The following is a 19,121-nucleotide window of genomic DNA, read 5'->3' on the forward strand; positions in this document are numbered from 1 at the left end:
CAAAGTGGCTGGATATAAAAGTAACTTAAACAAATCTGGATCCTTCCTCTACTCAAATGATAAACAGGCTGAGAAAGAAATTAGAGAATCAACACCCTTCACAATAGTCACAATAATACAAAATACCTTGGTGTGACCCTATCCAAGCAAGTGAAGTATCTCTATTAAAAGAACTTCAAGTCACTGAAGAAGGAATTTGAAGAGTACCCCAGAAGGGGGAAAAATCTCCCATGCTCTTGGATTGGAAGGATCAAATAGTAAAAAATGGTTATTTTGCCTAAAGCAATCTACAGGTTCAATGCCATCCCCATCAAAATACCAACTCAATTCTTCATAGTAAGAAAGAGCAATTTCAAATTCATTTGGAATAATAAAAACCCAGGATAGTAAAAACTATTTTCAACAATAAAAATACTTCCAAGGGAATCACCATTTATGACCTCAAGCTATATTATGAAGCAATTGTGATAAAAAATGCATGGTATTGGTACAGAGACAGGCAGATAGATCAGTGGAATAGAATTGAAGACTCAGAAATGAACCCACAGACCTGTCACTTGATCTTTGACAAAGGAGCTAAAAGCATTCAAAGGAAAAAGGACAGCCTTTTCAACAAATGTTGCTAGTTCAACTGTCAATCAGCATGCATAAGAATGCAAATTGATCCTTTCTTATCCCCTTGTACAAAGTTCAAGTCCAAGTAGATCAAAGACCTACACATAAAATCAGATACACTGAAACTAATAGAACAGAAAGTGGGGAAGAACTTAAAACACATAGGCACAGGAAAATTTTTTCTGAACAGAATACCAATGACTTCTGCTCTAAGATCAAGAATCGACAAATGGGACTTTATGAAATTGTATAATTTCTGTAAGGCAAAGGACACTATCAAAAAGACGAAACAGCAAACAACAGATGGGGGGGTAAATTATTATCAATCCTACATCTGATAGAGGGCTAATATCCATTGTACATAAAGATCTCAAGAAGTTAGACTGTAGAGAATCAAATAATCCTATTAAAATGGGGTACAGGGCTAAACAAGGATTCTCAACTGAGGAATATCGAATGGCTGAGAAGAACCTAAAGAAATGCTCAACATCCCTATTCACCAGGGAAATGCAAATCAAAACAACCCTGTGATTCCATTTCACACCAGTCAGAATGGCTAAGATCAAAAACTCAGGTGACAGCAGATACTGGCAAGGAAGTGTAGAAAGAGGAACACTCCTCCATTGTTGGTGGGGTTGTAAGCTGGTATAACCACTCTGGAAATCAGTCTGGCAGTTCCTCAGAAAATTGGACATAGTCCTACCAGAGGACCCAGCAATACCACTCCTGAGCATATACCCAAAAGAAACTCCAACATATAACAATGACACATGTTCCATCATGTTAATAGCAGCTTTATTCATAATAGCCAGAAGCTGGAGAGAACCAGATGTCCTTTAGCAGAGGAGTGGATACCAAATTGTGGTATATTTACACAGTGTAATACTACTCAGCTTGTTCATAAAATTTCTAGGCAAATGAGTGGAACTTGAAGTGATCATCCTGAGTGAGGTAACCCAGTCAAAATAGAATACTCATGGTATGTACTCACTGATAAGTGAATACTAGCTTGAAAGGCCCAGAATACTCAAGAAACAATTCTCAGAAATTATGAAGGTCAAACGGAAGGAAGGCCAGAACCTGGATGCTTCAGTCATTTATAGATGGGAGAACAAAACACTCATGAGAGGAAATAAAAGACAAATAGAGAAGCAGGGATTGGATAAAAGATCATTCAAAGACTGCCTTACCTGGGGATTCATTCCACATGCAGCCACTAAACCTATTCACTATTGCAGATGCCAAGTAGTGCTTACTGGCAGGAATTTAATACAGATGCCTCTTTAGAGGCTCTACCATGCTGATACAGAGGAGAATGCTTACAGCTAACCACCAAACTGAACACGGGGATTCCAATGAAGGAGGTAGAGAAAGAACTGAAGGAGCTCAAAGGTTCTATAACCCCATGAGAAGAAGAAAATCATCAACTAACATGGTTGTTTTAGGAGACATTCCCAATCAATTATCCTGAATTAGATAGAATGGCATGTGATAGTGTGATACCCAGTCACCCATCTGTGGAGAGGAAGTATGGAAGTGTTTTCTACACAGCGGTGGCAACATCAGTTTAATCTACTGCTTTTTCTGAGCAAGGATATGAAGAATGAATCAAATTTTTCTTCAAAGATATTAGAGTATACACATAAGATGTGGCCTGTGTGCTGTCCATACCTGGATTCAACCGAGCAATTCACCACCTATTGGGACTTAACCAAACTGCTTCACTTTGCCTATGAACACGGCACACCTTTACCTTGAATGACTTCTTATAATGATGCTATTAATAACATAATGGTAGTAAGGGCATATGTCATAGTTGGAGTATATAGCACACACTGTATACCATATAGAGATATGTATCTTCATTCACTTTGTTGCTTTTTACCAGGTCAGTTTTCTTTCCTCTGGAATTTGCAAGCAGTTGCTCCTTACTTATCAATAAATGAAAGGAAGTTTGATCTAAACATAAAGGTCAAAGGATATTGTCTCATATAGAGTTCTCAGTTACTAATATTTGCTAGATGATACATGGATTCAGTTTGTAATAGTTGACTAGTTTGGTCGAAGTTTCAAATGTCAAGCAGTGGTGTTTTATGCTTTTATCAGATGAGGTACTATAGGATTTTGAAAGGAGGTAGTTGCTTTGTCTTTAGTCGGTGTTACAGGCTAATGGGTTCTGTTAGTGAATAACTGAGCCTGTTACCTCCTAATTCAGGCCCTCATTGTTGAAACTCCCCCTGCCTTAGCCTTTTGACGAAGCATCCCTAAGTTATCCTAGACACTCACTCTGGGCTAAATTCTTGAATTCCCATGTTCATTTCTTGCCCTATTTAACCAACTTCTTGATCTGTCTTTCTTTTATCTTAAGCAATGGCCCATATACTTTTATTTTGCTTTATAAGACCATTTTCTTGATAGGCAGAATATCCTCAGTACTCAGTCCTGAAGATGGTCTTATGTAAAATATTGCACAACTTCTCAGCTGAATTGAAAATCACCTCTCTAATTCTTTTGAAACTCCTCAGATCACATGGGATTGCCATTGACTTTTTAGTACTTTGCTCACAAGTTTTTGTGTAAGTAGGGATGTGAATTAGGGGAAGGAGTAACATCACCACCCTGCAGTTCTGACTCTATGCAAGCTGGCTGTGGACCCCTTCCCCATCACTTTCTAAACTGGTCCCCATACTTGCAATGAAGAGATGAAGGAAAACTGCAGTTGGATGCTTATGGCAACCACTCTACTATTTTAAAGCAGGTGGATTTTAGGTTGTGTTTATTTTACGACCCAGTACAATTGTTAATATTAAGTAATTCCATGTCCTTATTCTCTTTTCTAGTTATTCAGTTGTTAATTAATTTATTTTGCATTTTGATTTTTGCTCTAACTACAATTTATGTATTTAATGAACATCATTATTTTATTTTTGCTTATATTAAAAGAATAACTTGATGCTGGTTGTTAAAACACCTCCAAGAAGCTCATCAAATGTGAGCCTGATTTCTGTGCTCATGTGCAACTCTTTGAATCACTTTTGAGATTGCTTCTGAAGAGGTAGAATCTATATTTAAAATACAAGGCGATGAATAAGTCTTTCAGATGTGGTTTAAATCTCTTGGATTCAAGTTAAGTTATCCAAGAAGATACAAGTCCACTCCTCTTTGACACTCAAATTATAGGCCAATTGAGCGAGAAGGAAAAATAAGAAGTATAGTCAGCAAATGTCATTTATTAGTGAGAAGTCTGATAATAAAACAATGGCTTAACATGATTGAACCTTGGAATTTGACACAATTGATCATGTAAACCCAGTTTATAATTAGACTGATCAATGCCGCAAGAGCCACACTGGGCTCTTAAGCACCAAAGCCATGAATGAATGTAGTGAATTGGATGTTTCCCAAGCTACTCTGGACCAACTAAATTAAAACATTTTTCATTAAATGTTATTGAACACACACATACACACACACACACACACACACACACACACACACACACACACACAAAACTTTATATACACATACATTTACCAATTTTAAGTTATAATAAGATTAAATGATACATATTTAATTGTCCCTAAAATTGATTATAACTTGTTAGAAATGCCAATTCTCAGGTCTTACCTCAGAGTGGTCAACTGTAAGTATGAGGTTCAGCTGTTTATGTATTCAGATGCAGACCAGTCTTCAAGGATCACAGTTTTACTCTTTAGATCAGTCTGTGTTTATGTGAACCGAAATAAATCCTGCAGTTCAAAGTGATTATGATCAACTTAATCAGTCCACAGGATGGAAGAATAAAGAGGGGCTTCTAACAGGAAACATTTTGTTATTTCTAGAAAGTCATAACCAGGTAATAAAAAAACAAAACAAAATCAAAATTTTTAGGAGTAGCAAGTAATGAGATTCTGTAGCAAGCAATTCTTGCTAATGAATGCCTAACACTTGCTAATTTTATTTTTATAAGAGTCAAAGAGGAAAATAATTTCCTATGATTTGTGTTCAGATTGTTTTTCCTTCCTTCCTTCCCCTTCCCTCCCTCCTTCCCTTTTTCTCTTTCTCCCTTTCTTGCTTGTTTTGAGACAACATTTCTTTATGAAGTCCTGACTGGACTGAAATTTATTCTGTAAATAAGGCTGTCCACAAACTCAAATTGATCATCTGTCTCTGCCTCCTGAGTTGTTTGTTGAATGAATAAGTGAAAGGCATTGCCCTTCTGCTTGTGCTATCAGTAAGCTCACAGTTTCTGTGAAACGGCATTGTTGCCAGCTGCCTGTGATCATGAGTCAGGCTTCAACTTGGGTTGAGGTGGGATCTCACTTGCTGGCTGAGATCAGGTGTGAGCTACAAAAGAGGAGGGCAGAACTCAGAAACGTGGAAACGTCCCTTCTGTATGGTAGCTGTGAATTAACAGAGTAACTTTTCTCTTTCCTGCATCATTTCTGATTTTATAGGTACAATGGTGGGGGACCACACCCGCCTGGAGTTCCACAACATTGAAACTGGCATCATGACTGAGAAGCGTTACATCTCCGTGGTCCCCTCCAGTTTCATTGGACATCTACAGAGCCTCATGTTCAATGGCTTGCTGTACATCGATTTGTGCAAAAATGGTGACATCGACTACTGTGAACTGAAGGCTCGTTTTGGACTGAGAAACATCATTGCTGACCCTGTCACTTTTAAGACCAAGAGCAGCTACCTGACCCTTGCCACCCTACAGGCCTACACCTCCATGCACCTCTTCTTCCAGTTCAAGACCACTTCAGCTGATGGCTTCATCCTCTTCAATAGTGGTGATGGCAATGATTTTATTGCTGTTGAGCTGGTCAAGGGGTAAGTAGGAGAAACCACATAGTGGATGCTGGATATTTTTACCAAAGCATTTTGTAAAGTATGGTTCTGAAGAAAACTGCCCATGTTATTCCATGGCCCCTGCTAGTACCCTCCTTGCTAACGAAGATCCACTAAATGACTAGGGCTGGAAAGGACATGGACTCTTAACATTTTTAAATGAAATTCTGCTAGTTTGATTTTCTAAAGATTTGAACTATGAAATACAGTCTTTTGAAACTATTGTGGAGTAAACTCATTTATATAAACCATATCTATTGTGGGTTGTACCTATCTTTTGGGCATTACTAATAATTGTTAGAAGATGCATAGTCAAAAATGAAATCTAGTGCTTTTACAACAGTTTTCAATAATTGTAGCATTACAATTATTATTTTGACAGGAGAGCATGGAAATATTCTCCTATAATACAAAATTATAAAATTGAGTTTCCCGAATTTCTGGGAACTGCAGAGGCCAACATCATAGTTTGTTAAACCTCTTTTTGGACCCTCTATTATGCTACCATATATTGGAAAGTAGTCACATAAGAACAAAGGCAGAACTAAGGAAGTTCTAGTTGGTTTACTTGTTTAGCACACACAAGGTCCTGGGTTCAATCCCAGTACTGCATACACTGGGTGTGATGGCATACACCTGTAAATCTAGCACTGGTGTGGGAGAGACAAAAGGATTAATAGTTGAAGGTCAGTCTCTGCAGGATAGCAGATGTGAGGTTAACTTGGGCTACACAAAACTTTGTTTCAATCAATCAATCAATCAATCAAACAAACAAACAATTAAACTGATTGATATTTCTTAAATTCCATTATTGTCCTCTAGTATTTTGTAGGGTCCTGACTGTACCATTTCTTAGATCTATACACCATTGTGGAGCATTAGAAAGTAGACTTTGGGCTAGAAGTGAGTATATGCCCATAATTCTAGCACTAGAAGGTCTATGGAAGGAAGATTATGAGTTTCAGGCCAGGCTGTACTACATTGTAAGGTCTAGACAAAAAAACAAAACAAAAATTAAAAAACCAACAAACAAAATGACAAAACTAAAACTGAAAGAAGATTCCATGTGTCTGTGAATATGGACTTTAAATAATGTATGATCCAATAATCACTGTTAATTATAAGTGTTTTAATTGGTATGTTATGTCAGGTTAGCATGGGAAATTTAAAGCCCATTGGTATATATATATATATATATATATATGGTTACCACTGAACTACTTCATGGAACCTGACCTGATTGTGTGCTTTTTTTTCTTTCCTTTTTTGTCTCTTGTAGGTACATACACTATGTGTTTGATCTTGGCAATGGTCCCAATGTGATCAAAGGCAATAGTGACCGCCCCCTGAATGACAACCAATGGCACAACGTTGTCATCACTCGGGACAACAGCAACACCCACAGCCTGAAGGTGGACACCAAGGTAGTCACTCAGGTCATCAATGGGGCCAAAAATCTGGATTTGAAAGGTAATCTTTCATTTCCTGTGTGCTTTAGAGCCTGCAGCTCAATAGAAAGGGTGTTTCTGCAGGGAATTCCAGTGGAATCTTCTGGACCACACATAGTCCATTTGAAAACTACTGAATTATACAATGAAGCCATTGAACCAGTGTCTATACCGAACACACCTCCCTGATCTCTGATGATATTAGGAATGCCTTTTAGGGGTCCAAAAGATGAGGTGATAAGTCGGGGCTTTTTCAAAATTTGGGCAGGTCCTTACTAGAGAGAGGAAAGATTCAGCTAAGTCCTTTCTGCCTGTTTGCCGTTGTCTCAGCCATATTCAATACTGTGTAAAAATTCATATATCAAAAGGACATAGTAGTAGTTGCTACCCTGATTATCCATTGTTAGAGGTTTGATTGGATGTCTGTAAAACACTCAGTACATTATTTCTAACAAACACATAAAAACATGCAATAAGTGGTTGTATTGTTGAAAATGTTAATCTTCATTTCATTAGGTAGAACCTACTTTGTAGAGTTGATACTGTGATTTAAAGTTTGTGAGATGTTCAGCACAGAATGAATGGCCTATAAGAAATATTTGAGATTTTTATTTTAATAATTTAGAAAACCTGGTAGTTATTTTTATTTTAGTCAACCTCCCCCCTTCCTCTCCCTCCCCCACGGTTGTATTACCATCATCCAAGAAACTGTTTGAGCTGTTTATGGACATGGCTGCCACATTCTTTTCTCTACTCCTGCTCTTTTACTATGTTCCTTTCTTTCTAGGTGACCTCTACATGGCTGGCTTAGCCCAGGGTATGTACAGCAATCTTCCAAAGCTCGTGGCCTCCCGGGATGGATTTCAGGGCTGCCTGGCCTCTGTGGACTTGAATGGGCGCCTGCCTGATCTCATCAATGATGCTCTCCACAGGAGTGGACAGATCGAGCGAGGCTGTGAAGGTAGAACCTCTCTTCTTACTAAGGCTCAGCCTTATCACAGCACAGAGCCCCCTTGCTGCTCTGCTAGTGGCTCTTTCCTCAGTTTCCCCATCCTCTGTCAACCTCATTTGCCATCCAACAGTGCATCCTCACTGGAGTCCTCTGGACACCGGTTAAGTATGCTGGACATGTGCCACGGGCTTTAAGAAGGCATGCTGGCAGATGTCCTTTCAGGGCCGCATACTTGGTGGTAAAGTACCTTCCCTGTCATGGGCATCAGGCGTCTCCCAATTTGTGCCTTTGTTTTCAGAGTGGCTGAAAGAGCGCTAGTGATTTCTATCATAATAATGGCAAAGGACAATACAAAGAACACACATTGATGTCACCAATTATTTGATTATTTGACACAAATCCATTGGGAGACAGAGAAATGATGTCACACTGTCATGATGATGGAAGGGAACTAGTATTTATTGAGTACTTGCTTGATCAGGCTCTGCTGTTCAGTCCTCAGGGTACTGTCAAGGGATATCCTCAGTTCCCACATTAGGAAGACCTGGATTACGGTCCAGCTGACATTTGGTAATTTCCTTAACCATTCAGTTCTATCTTTTCTTTCTCTGCCAAATGAGACAATGATACCAGCTTTCAAAAGTAGTATGAAAAAATTCTTAGAGATCCAAATGCCTGATACATAGTGGGTACTGAATAAACGTGGGATTACTGTTCTTGGATATCTCATGGGAGACACATAATAGCACTGCATGTTTACCCACGCTGCACAACAGCCATGCTCAGCCTGCTTCTGTTGAGGGAGTATTAACTAACCTCTTTCCAGAGCTGTTGGTGACTGAAGCAACATCTTAGTTTTAGCCAGTAGAGGGCAGCAGTGTACATGTTCTGAACTCATTCCTGCCCTCAGTCGGCCAGAAAAAAATCACTGCAATAACTGCAGGTCATGTACAGGCAAAAACGATGCCTAACCAGTCACCAAGATGTCCATCTTTGTTCCTCTGGCTGAGCCTAATGGTCCTTTGTGCAGCGTACTGTGTTTCCTTGCACCCACCTTTCAGTTTCCATGTCCAGACTGTTCACTCATTCCCCGTGTTCAAGTTCACGAACACTGCAGCTTCTGATTGAGTTCTCTCTATCACTTTAACGCAGTTCTGCAAGTGCTTCTCAGGCTCATTTGTGCTACAAAAGATGTTTGCCTCGCCTGAGTCAGTGGCCTGGTACTAGTGTCAGAAAGACCATCCCTATGATCTGCTTCCAGGTTTTCTTTAACCAAGACAATGTTTTTAATTCTGATATTCTGATGCCCATTAAATATGGTGTGTGTGTGTGTGTGTGTGTGTGTGTGTGTATGTGTGTGTGTGTGTGTGTGTGTGTGTGTGTGTGTGTATGTGTGTGTGTGTGTGTGTGACTATGTCTGTGTGTCTGTTAGTCTGTCTCTCTGTGTGTATGATGAGCAAGAAGTTAGGAATCAAAAGGCATTTAAGGTAGCGATTTTGTGTTTTACTGAGAATGCTGCCCAATTTCATAAAACTTAATTTCCTTTTTTGACTTACTGGTCTACTCATAGTTCTTTAGATGTTAAAAGACAATGCAGGAAAAACGTGACATATCTGGCATTCAATTGAGATTCTTGCCTTAGAAGGCTTTGGGATGATGGGAGGTGAGCTTATCTCAGAATTTACTGTATGGAGTTAAATTACAATGTAAAATTGCATATTAAAAGCAGAAAGCAGGATGAAGCAAAATGGCTAAAATGTTAAAAGCAGCCCTGATTATCCACAGGATGCAACTTCAGTTCCCAGCACCCGTGTCATATGACCTATAGCAGTACATCCAGTGGTCCAATACTTTCTTCTTGCACTGAACTCATGTTTGCGCTCTCTCTGTCGTGCATGTGCGCGCACACACACACACACACACACACACACTCTCACACACAACTGAAAATTAAATCTTTTAAGAAAAGAAAGCACAAGGTACTATTTAAATAACAAATTATTTCCAATGTGCCTTATGGTTATTTGGATTGAACACTTAAGAATCTAACTCTCAAGCTGCAGTAACCAACAGAACTGTAGTATAGGGCTGGACAATGACTTCGCAAGTAAGGCAAGTGTTCTGCAAGCGTGAGCACCAGAATTCAGATACCCAGCATCCACATCAATACTGGGTATGTCATCCTCAGTCCCAAACCACAGGGGACAGAAACCAGATGCCTAGAGCAAGCTGACTAGGTATCTTAGCTGAATAGTAGGCTCTGAGTTCAACTGAGAGACTCTGCCTTGATAGGTAAGGCACAGAGGCAATGAAGGAGATGCCTAGCATTAACTTCTGGCCCCTATGTGGATGTACCTGCACACACAGTACCTGTACACTCACTCACACCACACATGTGCAAGAAAGAAAAAAGAGATATGCATCACAGGTCACGCATATAATTTAAAATTTCCTAATAGTCCTATTTCAAAATGTGTAGCATAATAGGAAATTAGTTTTCATTATATATTTTATTTTAGTTAACCAAATATATCCGAAATATTAGCATTTCAGTGTGTCATAAAATGACTCACAGGTATGTTATATCCTTAAAAGCTTGTGGACTTTGCCTTTGCAGCATTGACTAAGTTCAGGCCACACACATCTGAAGTGCTCTTGTCACATGTGTGTGTCCGTATGCTAGACAGGAAGCACAGCTCCATAGAATATGCAGATTGGAGTTAGAATGAAATGAAGCTACCACACTGGAGTAAAAGGAACTTTAAACTAGCTTCTACAAAATGTAAAGACAGAAGGGAAGAATGAACTCCACTCGGGAGAGCTTTAGGGGAAACAGTGAGAGCTCTAGCAGAAGGAAATTACCCATCGCACTGGGGCAAATGTTCTCAGCTCTCTCTCCCTGAAGCTCTCCATCAGCTTGGGTGATTCACCACATGCATTATGGTGGACTCCAGCTTTTCTCTAAGTACTCTGATTGTTCAAAGCCGGATACTGCGACTCGATGGCTCTCCCATCCATCTATGGCAAAACCCGAGGGCCTAATCACATGCACTCTATTGCCATGGAGATAATTATGATGGTTGCCCACCGAGCATTAAGACTTCCCTACTGGGTGGGATGGAGTGGAGGCTGAGTGCCAGGGAGGGAGGAAGGTTCTTGTTTATTGTACACAAATGACTTAGATAATTAGCTTAAGTGGTGAGGAAAAATGGCCAAAAAGTGGGTTAAGGCATAAATTACTACCATTGGAAGTTTGCAACATTATAAATAAGGCCCCAGAGAAGATCCTGGGCGCCTTTTTAGGGTTCTGTGGAAATGGCACTGTAAAAAATAGTAGAGGAAAAAAACAACCCAAAGGACCTCAAACCTTGTAGAAACTATAAAGGGTTCCATTCTCATGAGTCTTTTGCACATTGCATGTTACTCCTAAGAGTATCTCATAACATAAGGCACATGGAATGCATAGGAAAGAGAGCTGGGGCTATATCTTCATGGAGAATAGTAAACAAGTTGGGGATGAGATGTTGTTTTCAAAAAACCTGACCTGGTTCTATCTAAAATGGCAAATAAGTTGTTTTTATCTACTTAGGTTTAGCAAACTAAAATATATTATACTTTTTTTGCCAAAGTAAGTGGCATTGATATTTTAAGATCCCTAAGGAGTAAATGCATTATTTTTCCTTCATCAGAGTTAGAAATTATTTTAAAACGTGTGAATTTGGCATTCTTTGGTTCTCAGATTATTAATTTATTAATTTAGTAAATAAGAATGAGCGTGTAGTAGCTTTTAAAATTAAGTCTCTGATTTATAAATTAAGTCTGATTTCTAGTAAAGTTTTAGTTGTAACATTTGTCTTCTAATTTGGGACATAACATTTTTTTAAAAAAAATAATGCCTCACTTCAAACTCGGCTGATAAATACCTGTTGAGATGAACTTAGCTGTAAAGGCTAAGGCATGCTGAACAGAAACGCTAGTGCACAGTTGTGGAAGGTAAACATCTGAGAAAAAACACCACCTGCTTCATTTTGGAACTGGCATGGATCAATTAAAAAAGGATATTCATCTTGCCTTTTTGCCCACAAACATTTGCTTATATTCCAAGAAATTAAACAAATTATGTTCTTTGGTGTCCCCAGTGGGTCATCTGGGTAGAAATGCAAGACTCTTCTGCCATAGTCCTTGGTGGCATTTTCAAGGGTATAAGAGACTGGGGTGGCCTGGTGACTCTCCTGTGTTCAACTCCTAAATGTTCCAAAGTATTTTTGTGGGCTTTGAATGTGCACATGTGTCTTTCAATCTGGCCACATGCTGCCTGTATCCCTAGACTGAATGCCTTGGGGTTGGCTGTGTCCGTGTGGGAAGGCTCTCCCTGCCCGTCGCTTGTGCTTTGTCAAGTTCACTGTTTCCTTGCTCCAGCTCTGCTGACTTGGCTCCCAAGAGGCCTGCCCTGCCCTGGTCTGTGCATCCTTGTGTTTGTGCTGTCTCTGGTGACATTGTAGAGCATTTCAAGTGTCTGTCTGAGTGATGTTGGCTATGCAGACTGCACTTTTGTTTCTGTAATGTTACTCAGTTAATCTACTCTAACTAACCTTTGGTTATTGTTTTCGCTTTTTTTTCTGTTCTTTTGCTAACAAAGTTGCGTTGACCAAAGCTGACCTGCAAGGTAGAGAAGGCTCTTGTACCATTTTGGACTGAAAGATGCCCTGTGTGACCCTTGGTATTGTTATATTAGAGGGTTTCTAGCTGTCACACTTCTTAGACAGCAGCCATTGTTGGGGAGGGGGCTGAAGCCAGTGTTCTTCCAAAAGGGTGACAGAAAACCGAAAAGTACAGATGAAGTATTATTGTACAAAGGATGTGTCATGGGGAAAAGAACATGACTTCATTCTGGGTAGAAACAAAGAGATTTGAAGCATCCTGTGTATCACTGTCTTCCAACAAGATCCATTTTGGAAATAACTAATGCTTCTCCCTGTATTTGCCATGGAGGGCCTGGATCCTTTTAAGTTATTCAGCATGGATAAAAGCAAGAACTTTGAAGAGGTAGAAAGGACCACTTGAGTTCTTAATTTACTACTCTCTAGGTCAGGAAGGTCATTTTTCTAGAGCAGGACATTTAAGTGCTTGAACCTTATGAACGACCATATCATTTTCTCTCAACTCATTTTAAAGAACTATTTTAGGCATGTGGGAAATATTAATACCATTAAAACATCGCAGAGATTTATATTTCCTTTTGGGGATTTTGGTTGAGTACTTTAATTTTCTATTGTGTGATCTAAGCAGAAAAAGTACTCTTGGGGAAACAGAGAGTCTGTTGGCTTTATCCTGAATACCCTACAAAGGATGCCTGCCTGGGAGATGTCGGTGAATATCTGCGGGAGAAGCCACTGCTGCTGTCATTCAAAGAGACATCTTGCAAAGTCAATAATGGCCCATCATTCCTGTTGGGTCAGGCTGCTTTGACTCAGAATAACAAGGGAGGAACGGAACATTTTAGATGTCTTACAGCAAGCAGGGCATGAAGCCTCAGATGGCCACTGCAGAATCTGCAATCAGGCCAAATTGGGAGAAGTGGTAAAGGCAAAGGTACCTTTTGAAAGTGATATTTTTCATCTCCAGGATAATTTCCTTTGCTGTGACTTCCTTTATATCCACCACATGGGTAGATATGCTAGTGTGTACCTTTGGGGATAGGGACAGGGGAGGCAGGAAAAACATACATATATCAACTAATATCGTCATATGATTGGGTGCAGTTCTTTTCTCTTCATCTCTTTTTAGCAAATTGAAATATGGTATATATTACAATTCATGAAAAGAACACGTACCTTGAACTGCAGGCATGCTTTGTAACGGCATTCTGTTTTAAAGAAAATAGCCCTTTTGTGTAATGCTGTTTTTGGCATTATACATATTTATCCAAAAAGGGACCACAGCATATTTTTCTGGAAGTGAAGGAAAAGCAGGAAGAGGAAGAGAATTCAATATACAGCATATGATAATCTAAAGTGGTTAAAGCTCCTTTGGACCAGATTTAATATGTTAAGTAAGAAAACTATATGTTAACCTCAATTTTATTGTTCTTCAATATATTAACTATGTAGATTTTGAATTTCTAGACACTAGCTCAAAGTCTCTCATTAGGGATTCTGTATGTGGCAAAATCATCTTAAAGTCCCCATCTGTGTTAATTAACTTCTCTTTTTGCTGTGAAAAAGTATCCAACAAAATCTGTTTATTGAAGAAGAGTTTAGTTTGTTCATGGTTTAAGAATTGGGACAGTTCTTTATGGCAGAGGGGGTGTGCTGGCAGAGTGTGAGGGGGCTAGTCTCACTGCATCCATCCCTCGTCAGGAAGCAGACAATGCATGGACTTTGGCCCAAGCTACCAGACCATAAGTTGGGGCTTCTAATAGCCAATTCCCTCCTGTGAAGATCTACTTCCTAAAAATTTTTTAACTTCTCCAAAACTGCCACCTACTTGGAGCCAAGTAGTCAATCTTGGGATTCAGGGAACATTTCACATTCAAAATACAAATTTATACCAAGATGAAAACATGGTAGTTGACAGTTATATAAATGAGTGATTGGTCTCTCACAAATTGTCTACCAATTTATTTATACATCTTGGGGGAGAAAAGACATCAAAATATCTTAACAGTCTCCTTTTATAAAAACATGGTCAACAACATGAGTTTTAAGTCACTCCTATGTTGCCATAAACTTACATTCTTCTTGTAATCATAGAGGAGTCTCTTGTTCATCTCAAGAGTTTTCATTCTTTGTACTTATTTTGGATCATCTTACTCTTTCCCTGTTTTATGGCAACTTAACTCTAGGGTTCAGTCACTTCCGGTTTTAGTTTTCTAGACAATAATGGATAGATATTACTCATAAACTGACATGTTCAGCAATAACCTGAGGACGGAGATAGTTTGTAGCACTAAGTACCGAGGGCAGTAAAAACAATAAAGAAATGAGGCAGTTTACAATGCAGAGGCAAAGGGACTCTAAAATGTATAAAAGAATGAGCTATAGAGCCTGGCCTACCTGCCAGGCGGAACAGCAGCTCATAGAGGCTGAGCAACTGGTGAGTGGGAGACCAAGACTGCAGGGGAGCAGAGAGATCTTTGCTGAGTGCACAGGGAAAGTGCACACGGTACCTTGCTTTGCCCCGCCCTGCCCGATCCAGCGATTGGAAACAGAAAATTAGAACTTCTGTTCCCACCGGAGGTGACTTCCCGGATGCAGAGCGGAGCCTGGCCTACCTGCCAGGCGGAACGGCGGCTCATAGAGGCTAAGCAACTGCGATTGGGAACAGAAAATTAGAACTTCTGTTTCCGCCCGGAGGCAACTTACAGATGCAGAGCAGAGCCTGGCCTACCTACCACGCAGAACAGCGGCTCATAGAGGCTGAGCAACTGGTGAGTGGGAGACCTAGACCGCAGGTGAGCAGAAAGATCTCCGTGGAGTACACAAGGAAAGTGCACCCCCTGCCTTGCCCTGCCAGGCCATGCCTGATCCAGCAAACAGAAACAGAACATTGGAACTTCTGCTCACACCCGACGACTCTGAGGCATAAAACAGGGCTCGACCCATCTGACACCTCAACCAGTGGAGAACCAGGGTCGCAGACCAGATACAAGGGAAAGGTAAGAACATGTCACTGACAACAAAATGGCAAGAGGAAAGAGAAAGAGTATATCCCAAGGGAACCAAGACAATCTAGCAACACCAGAGCCCAGCTCTCCCATAACAGCAAACATTGAAACTCCAAACACTCCAGAAAAAGAAGGCACAGACCTGAAATCATGCCTCAAGATGCTGATAGAGTTACTTAAACAAGAAAGGGAGGAAAAGCAAAAAGATTCAGAAGCTTTTAAAGAAGAAACAAGAAAAACACTCAAAGAACTCAAAGAACAAGAGGAAAACAGAACCAAAGAAATAAAGGAATTGAAGAGGGAAATTAAAACAGAGATTGACACAATAAAGAAAACACTAAAAGAGATAACCCTAGAGTCAGAACACCAAAAAAAGAAATCAGGAGTCACAGAAGCAAGCATTTCCAATAGATTACAAGAGATCGAAGAGAGAATCTCGGGGGCAGAAGACAACATTGCAAACATAGACAAAACAGCCAGAGAAGATGCAAAAAAAAAAAAAGCTCCTAACCCAAAATGTCCAGGAAATCCAAGACACAATGAGAAGACCGAACCTAAGGATAATAGAAATAGAAGAGGGAGAAGAGTATCAACTAAGGGGCACAGTAAATATCTTCAACAAAATCATAGAAGAAAACTTCCCTACCCTCAAGAATGAGATGACCACGAGCATAAAAGAAGCCTTCAGAACTCCAAATAGGTTGGACCAGAAAAGAAATACCTCCCGACACATAATAGTAAAAACATCAAGCGCCCAAAGTAAAGAAAGAATACTAAAAGCAGTAAGGGAAAAAGGTCAAGTAACATATAAAGGCAGACCAATCAGACTCACACCCGATTTCTCAACAGAGACTATGAAAGCTAGAAGAGCCTGGACAAACATCATGCACTCCTTAAGAGAGCACAAGTGCCAGCCCAAGCTGCTATACCCAGCAAAACTATCAATCACCATCAATGGAGAGACGAAGATATTTCAAGACAAATCAAAATTCACACAATATCTGACCACAAACCCAGCACTACAACGAATTATAGGTGAAAAACCCAATACAATGAGGGAAAATACAGCCTAGTAAGAACAAGAAAACTCCTAAACAAGAAAACTAAAAGAAGAAAAAAACACAGACACAACTCAACCCAAAAAAGCAATAATGGCAGGAAACAGAAACAACTATTCCTTGATATCTATTAACATAAATGGTCTCAACTCCCCAATAAAGAGACATAGACTATCAGACTGGATACATAAACAAAATCCAGCCTTTTGCTGCATACAGGAAACTCATCTCAGAGACAAAGACAGACACTATCTCAGAGTAAAAGGGTGGTCAAAAAACTTCCAAGCAAACAGCTCAAAGAAGCAAGCTGGAGTGGCTACTCTAATATCGAATAAAGTAAATTTCCAACCAAAAGTTATCAAAAAAGATAAGGAAGGACACTTTTTACTCATTACCGGGGAAATTTGTCAGGAGGAACTCTCAATCCTTAACTTATATGCTCCAAATAAAAAATCACCCACATTCATAAAAGAAACCCTACTAAAGCTCAAAAAATACATTTCACCCCACACAATAATAGTGGGAGACTTTAATACCCCACTCTCACCAATGGACAGATCAGGGAAACAGAAACTGAACAAGGACACTGCAAAACTAGCAGAGACTTTGAACCAACTAGAATTAATAGATATATACAGAACATACTATCCCGAAGTAAAAGAATACACCTTCTTCTCACCACCCCACGGCACCTTCTCGAAAATTGACCACATAATTGGACACAGAACGAGCCTCCATTGATATAAGAAGATTGAAATACTCCCATGCATCCTCTCAGCTCACCATGGTCTACGGCTGGTCTTTAACAACAACAAAGACAACAAAAAGCCCACATACACATGGAAACTAAACAATGCTCTGTTAAAGGATAGCAGGGTCAAAGAAGAAATAAAGAAAGAAATTAAGGATTTTCTAGAATTCAACGAAAACGAAAACACAACATACCCAAACCTATGGGATGCAATGAAAGCAGTATTGAGAGGAAAACTCATAGCCCTAAGTGCTTCCAAAAAGAAACTGGAGAGAGCTCACATCAGCAACCTGACAGCACAGCTAAAAGCCCTAGAACAAAAGGAAGCAGATATACCCAAAAAGAGTAGACGTCAAGAAATAATCAAAATTAGGGCAGAAATAGACCAAATAGAAACAAAAAGAACCATTGAAAAAATCAACAAAACCAAGAGTTGGTTCTTTGAGAAAATCAACAAGATTGATAAACCCCTAGCCAGACTAACTAGAGGGCAAAGAGAGAGTATCCAAATTAACAAAATCAGGAAGGAAAGTGGTGACATAACAACTGAAACTGAGGAAATTCAAGAAATCATCAGATCCTACTACAAAAACTTATACTCCACAAAATTGGAAAATCTGGAGGAAATGGATGAATTCCTAGACAGATACAAGGTCCCAAAGTTAAACCAAGACCAAGTAAACTATCTAAATAACCCTATAACACCTAAAGAAATAGAAGAAGTCATCAAAAGCCTCCCAACCAAAAAAGCACAGGTCCAGACGGGTTCAGTGCAGAATTTTATCAGACTTTTATTGAGGATATAACACCAATACTCGCCAAGCTATTCCAAAAGATAGAATCAGATGGAATATTACCCAACTCATTTTTGAGGCTACAATAACCCTTGTACCTAAACCACACAAAGACCCTACAAGGAAAGAGAACTTCAGACCAATCTCACTTATGAACATTGATGCAAAAATACTCAACAAAATCCTTGCAAACCGAATCCAAGAACACATCAAAACGATCATTCATCATGACCAAGTAGGCTTCATCCCTGGGATGCAGGAGTGGTTTAACATAAGGAAATCCATCAACGTAATCCACCATATAAACAAACTCAAAGACCAAAATCACATGGTCATCTCACTAGAGGCTGAGAAAGCATTCGACAAAATCCAACACCCCTTCATGTTAAAAGTCCTGGAAAGAACAGGAATACATGACCCATACTTAAACATAATAAAAGCTATATACAGCAAACCAACAGCCAACATCAAACTTAATGGCGAGAAACTTGAAGCAATCCCACTAAAATCAGGGACTCGACAAGGCTGCCCACTCTCCCCCTACCTATTCAACATAGTACTGGAAGTCCTGGCTGGAGCAATTAGACAGCAAAAGGAGATCAAGGGGAAAACCTAACTATTAGGTTTTCAATGCATACTGTCAAGCCCTTGAAAAAAATCAAATTCTGACGAAAAAAATATATTCACATGGTTTTATGTAAAAATTATTTCAATGTCTGAAAAAACATTACTGACAAAAATGTATAATTTTAAGCAAAAAATATTTAAAATCTGTACATTTATCTTTGTTTTGTAAAATAAAGTCGTTAAAAAAAAGAATGAGCTATGAGGAGTGACATTTGTAATCTGGGCTAATAATCAATAGTTGGAGTCCTCTTGCTTGTGTCATTGGATTGTGTTTTATTTACTTAATTAAAAAAAAAAAACCTTTCTCAATGATCATCCTGCTAGGTTTAGCAGGAAGAGTTTCAGCTATGCCT

General features: G+C 39.4%; 1 protein-coding gene across 16 annotated transcripts in view; it reads left to right on the forward strand.

Annotated features, from left to right (window-relative positions):
* The window catches only part of NRXN3 (neurexin 3), a gene marked incomplete at both ends in the record, with an annotated part of 1,482,596 nt that overhangs the window by 683,697 nt on the left and 779,778 nt on the right, over nucleotides 1-19,121 (forward strand). For 11 of the 16 annotated variants that reach the window (XM_080922171.1, XM_080922178.1, XM_080922176.1 and 8 more), the window contains 3 exons: nucleotides 5,073-5,454; nucleotides 6,752-6,942; nucleotides 7,708-7,881. In XM_080922171.1, the coding sequence (XP_080778297.1) occupies nucleotides 5,073-5,454; nucleotides 6,752-6,942; nucleotides 7,708-7,881 (747 nt within the window). Of the gene's footprint in view, nucleotides 1-5,072; nucleotides 5,455-6,751; nucleotides 6,943-7,707; nucleotides 7,882-12,511; nucleotides 12,539-19,121 lie in introns of all 16 variants that reach the window. The other 5 variants (XM_080922160.1, XM_080922175.1, XM_080922173.1 and 2 more) reach the window with 1 other exon arrangement.

Source organism: Micromys minutus (genome assembly GCF_963924665.1).
Source record: "Micromys minutus genome assembly, chromosome: 1".
NCBI lineage: Eukaryota > Metazoa > Chordata > Mammalia > Rodentia > Muridae > Micromys > Micromys minutus.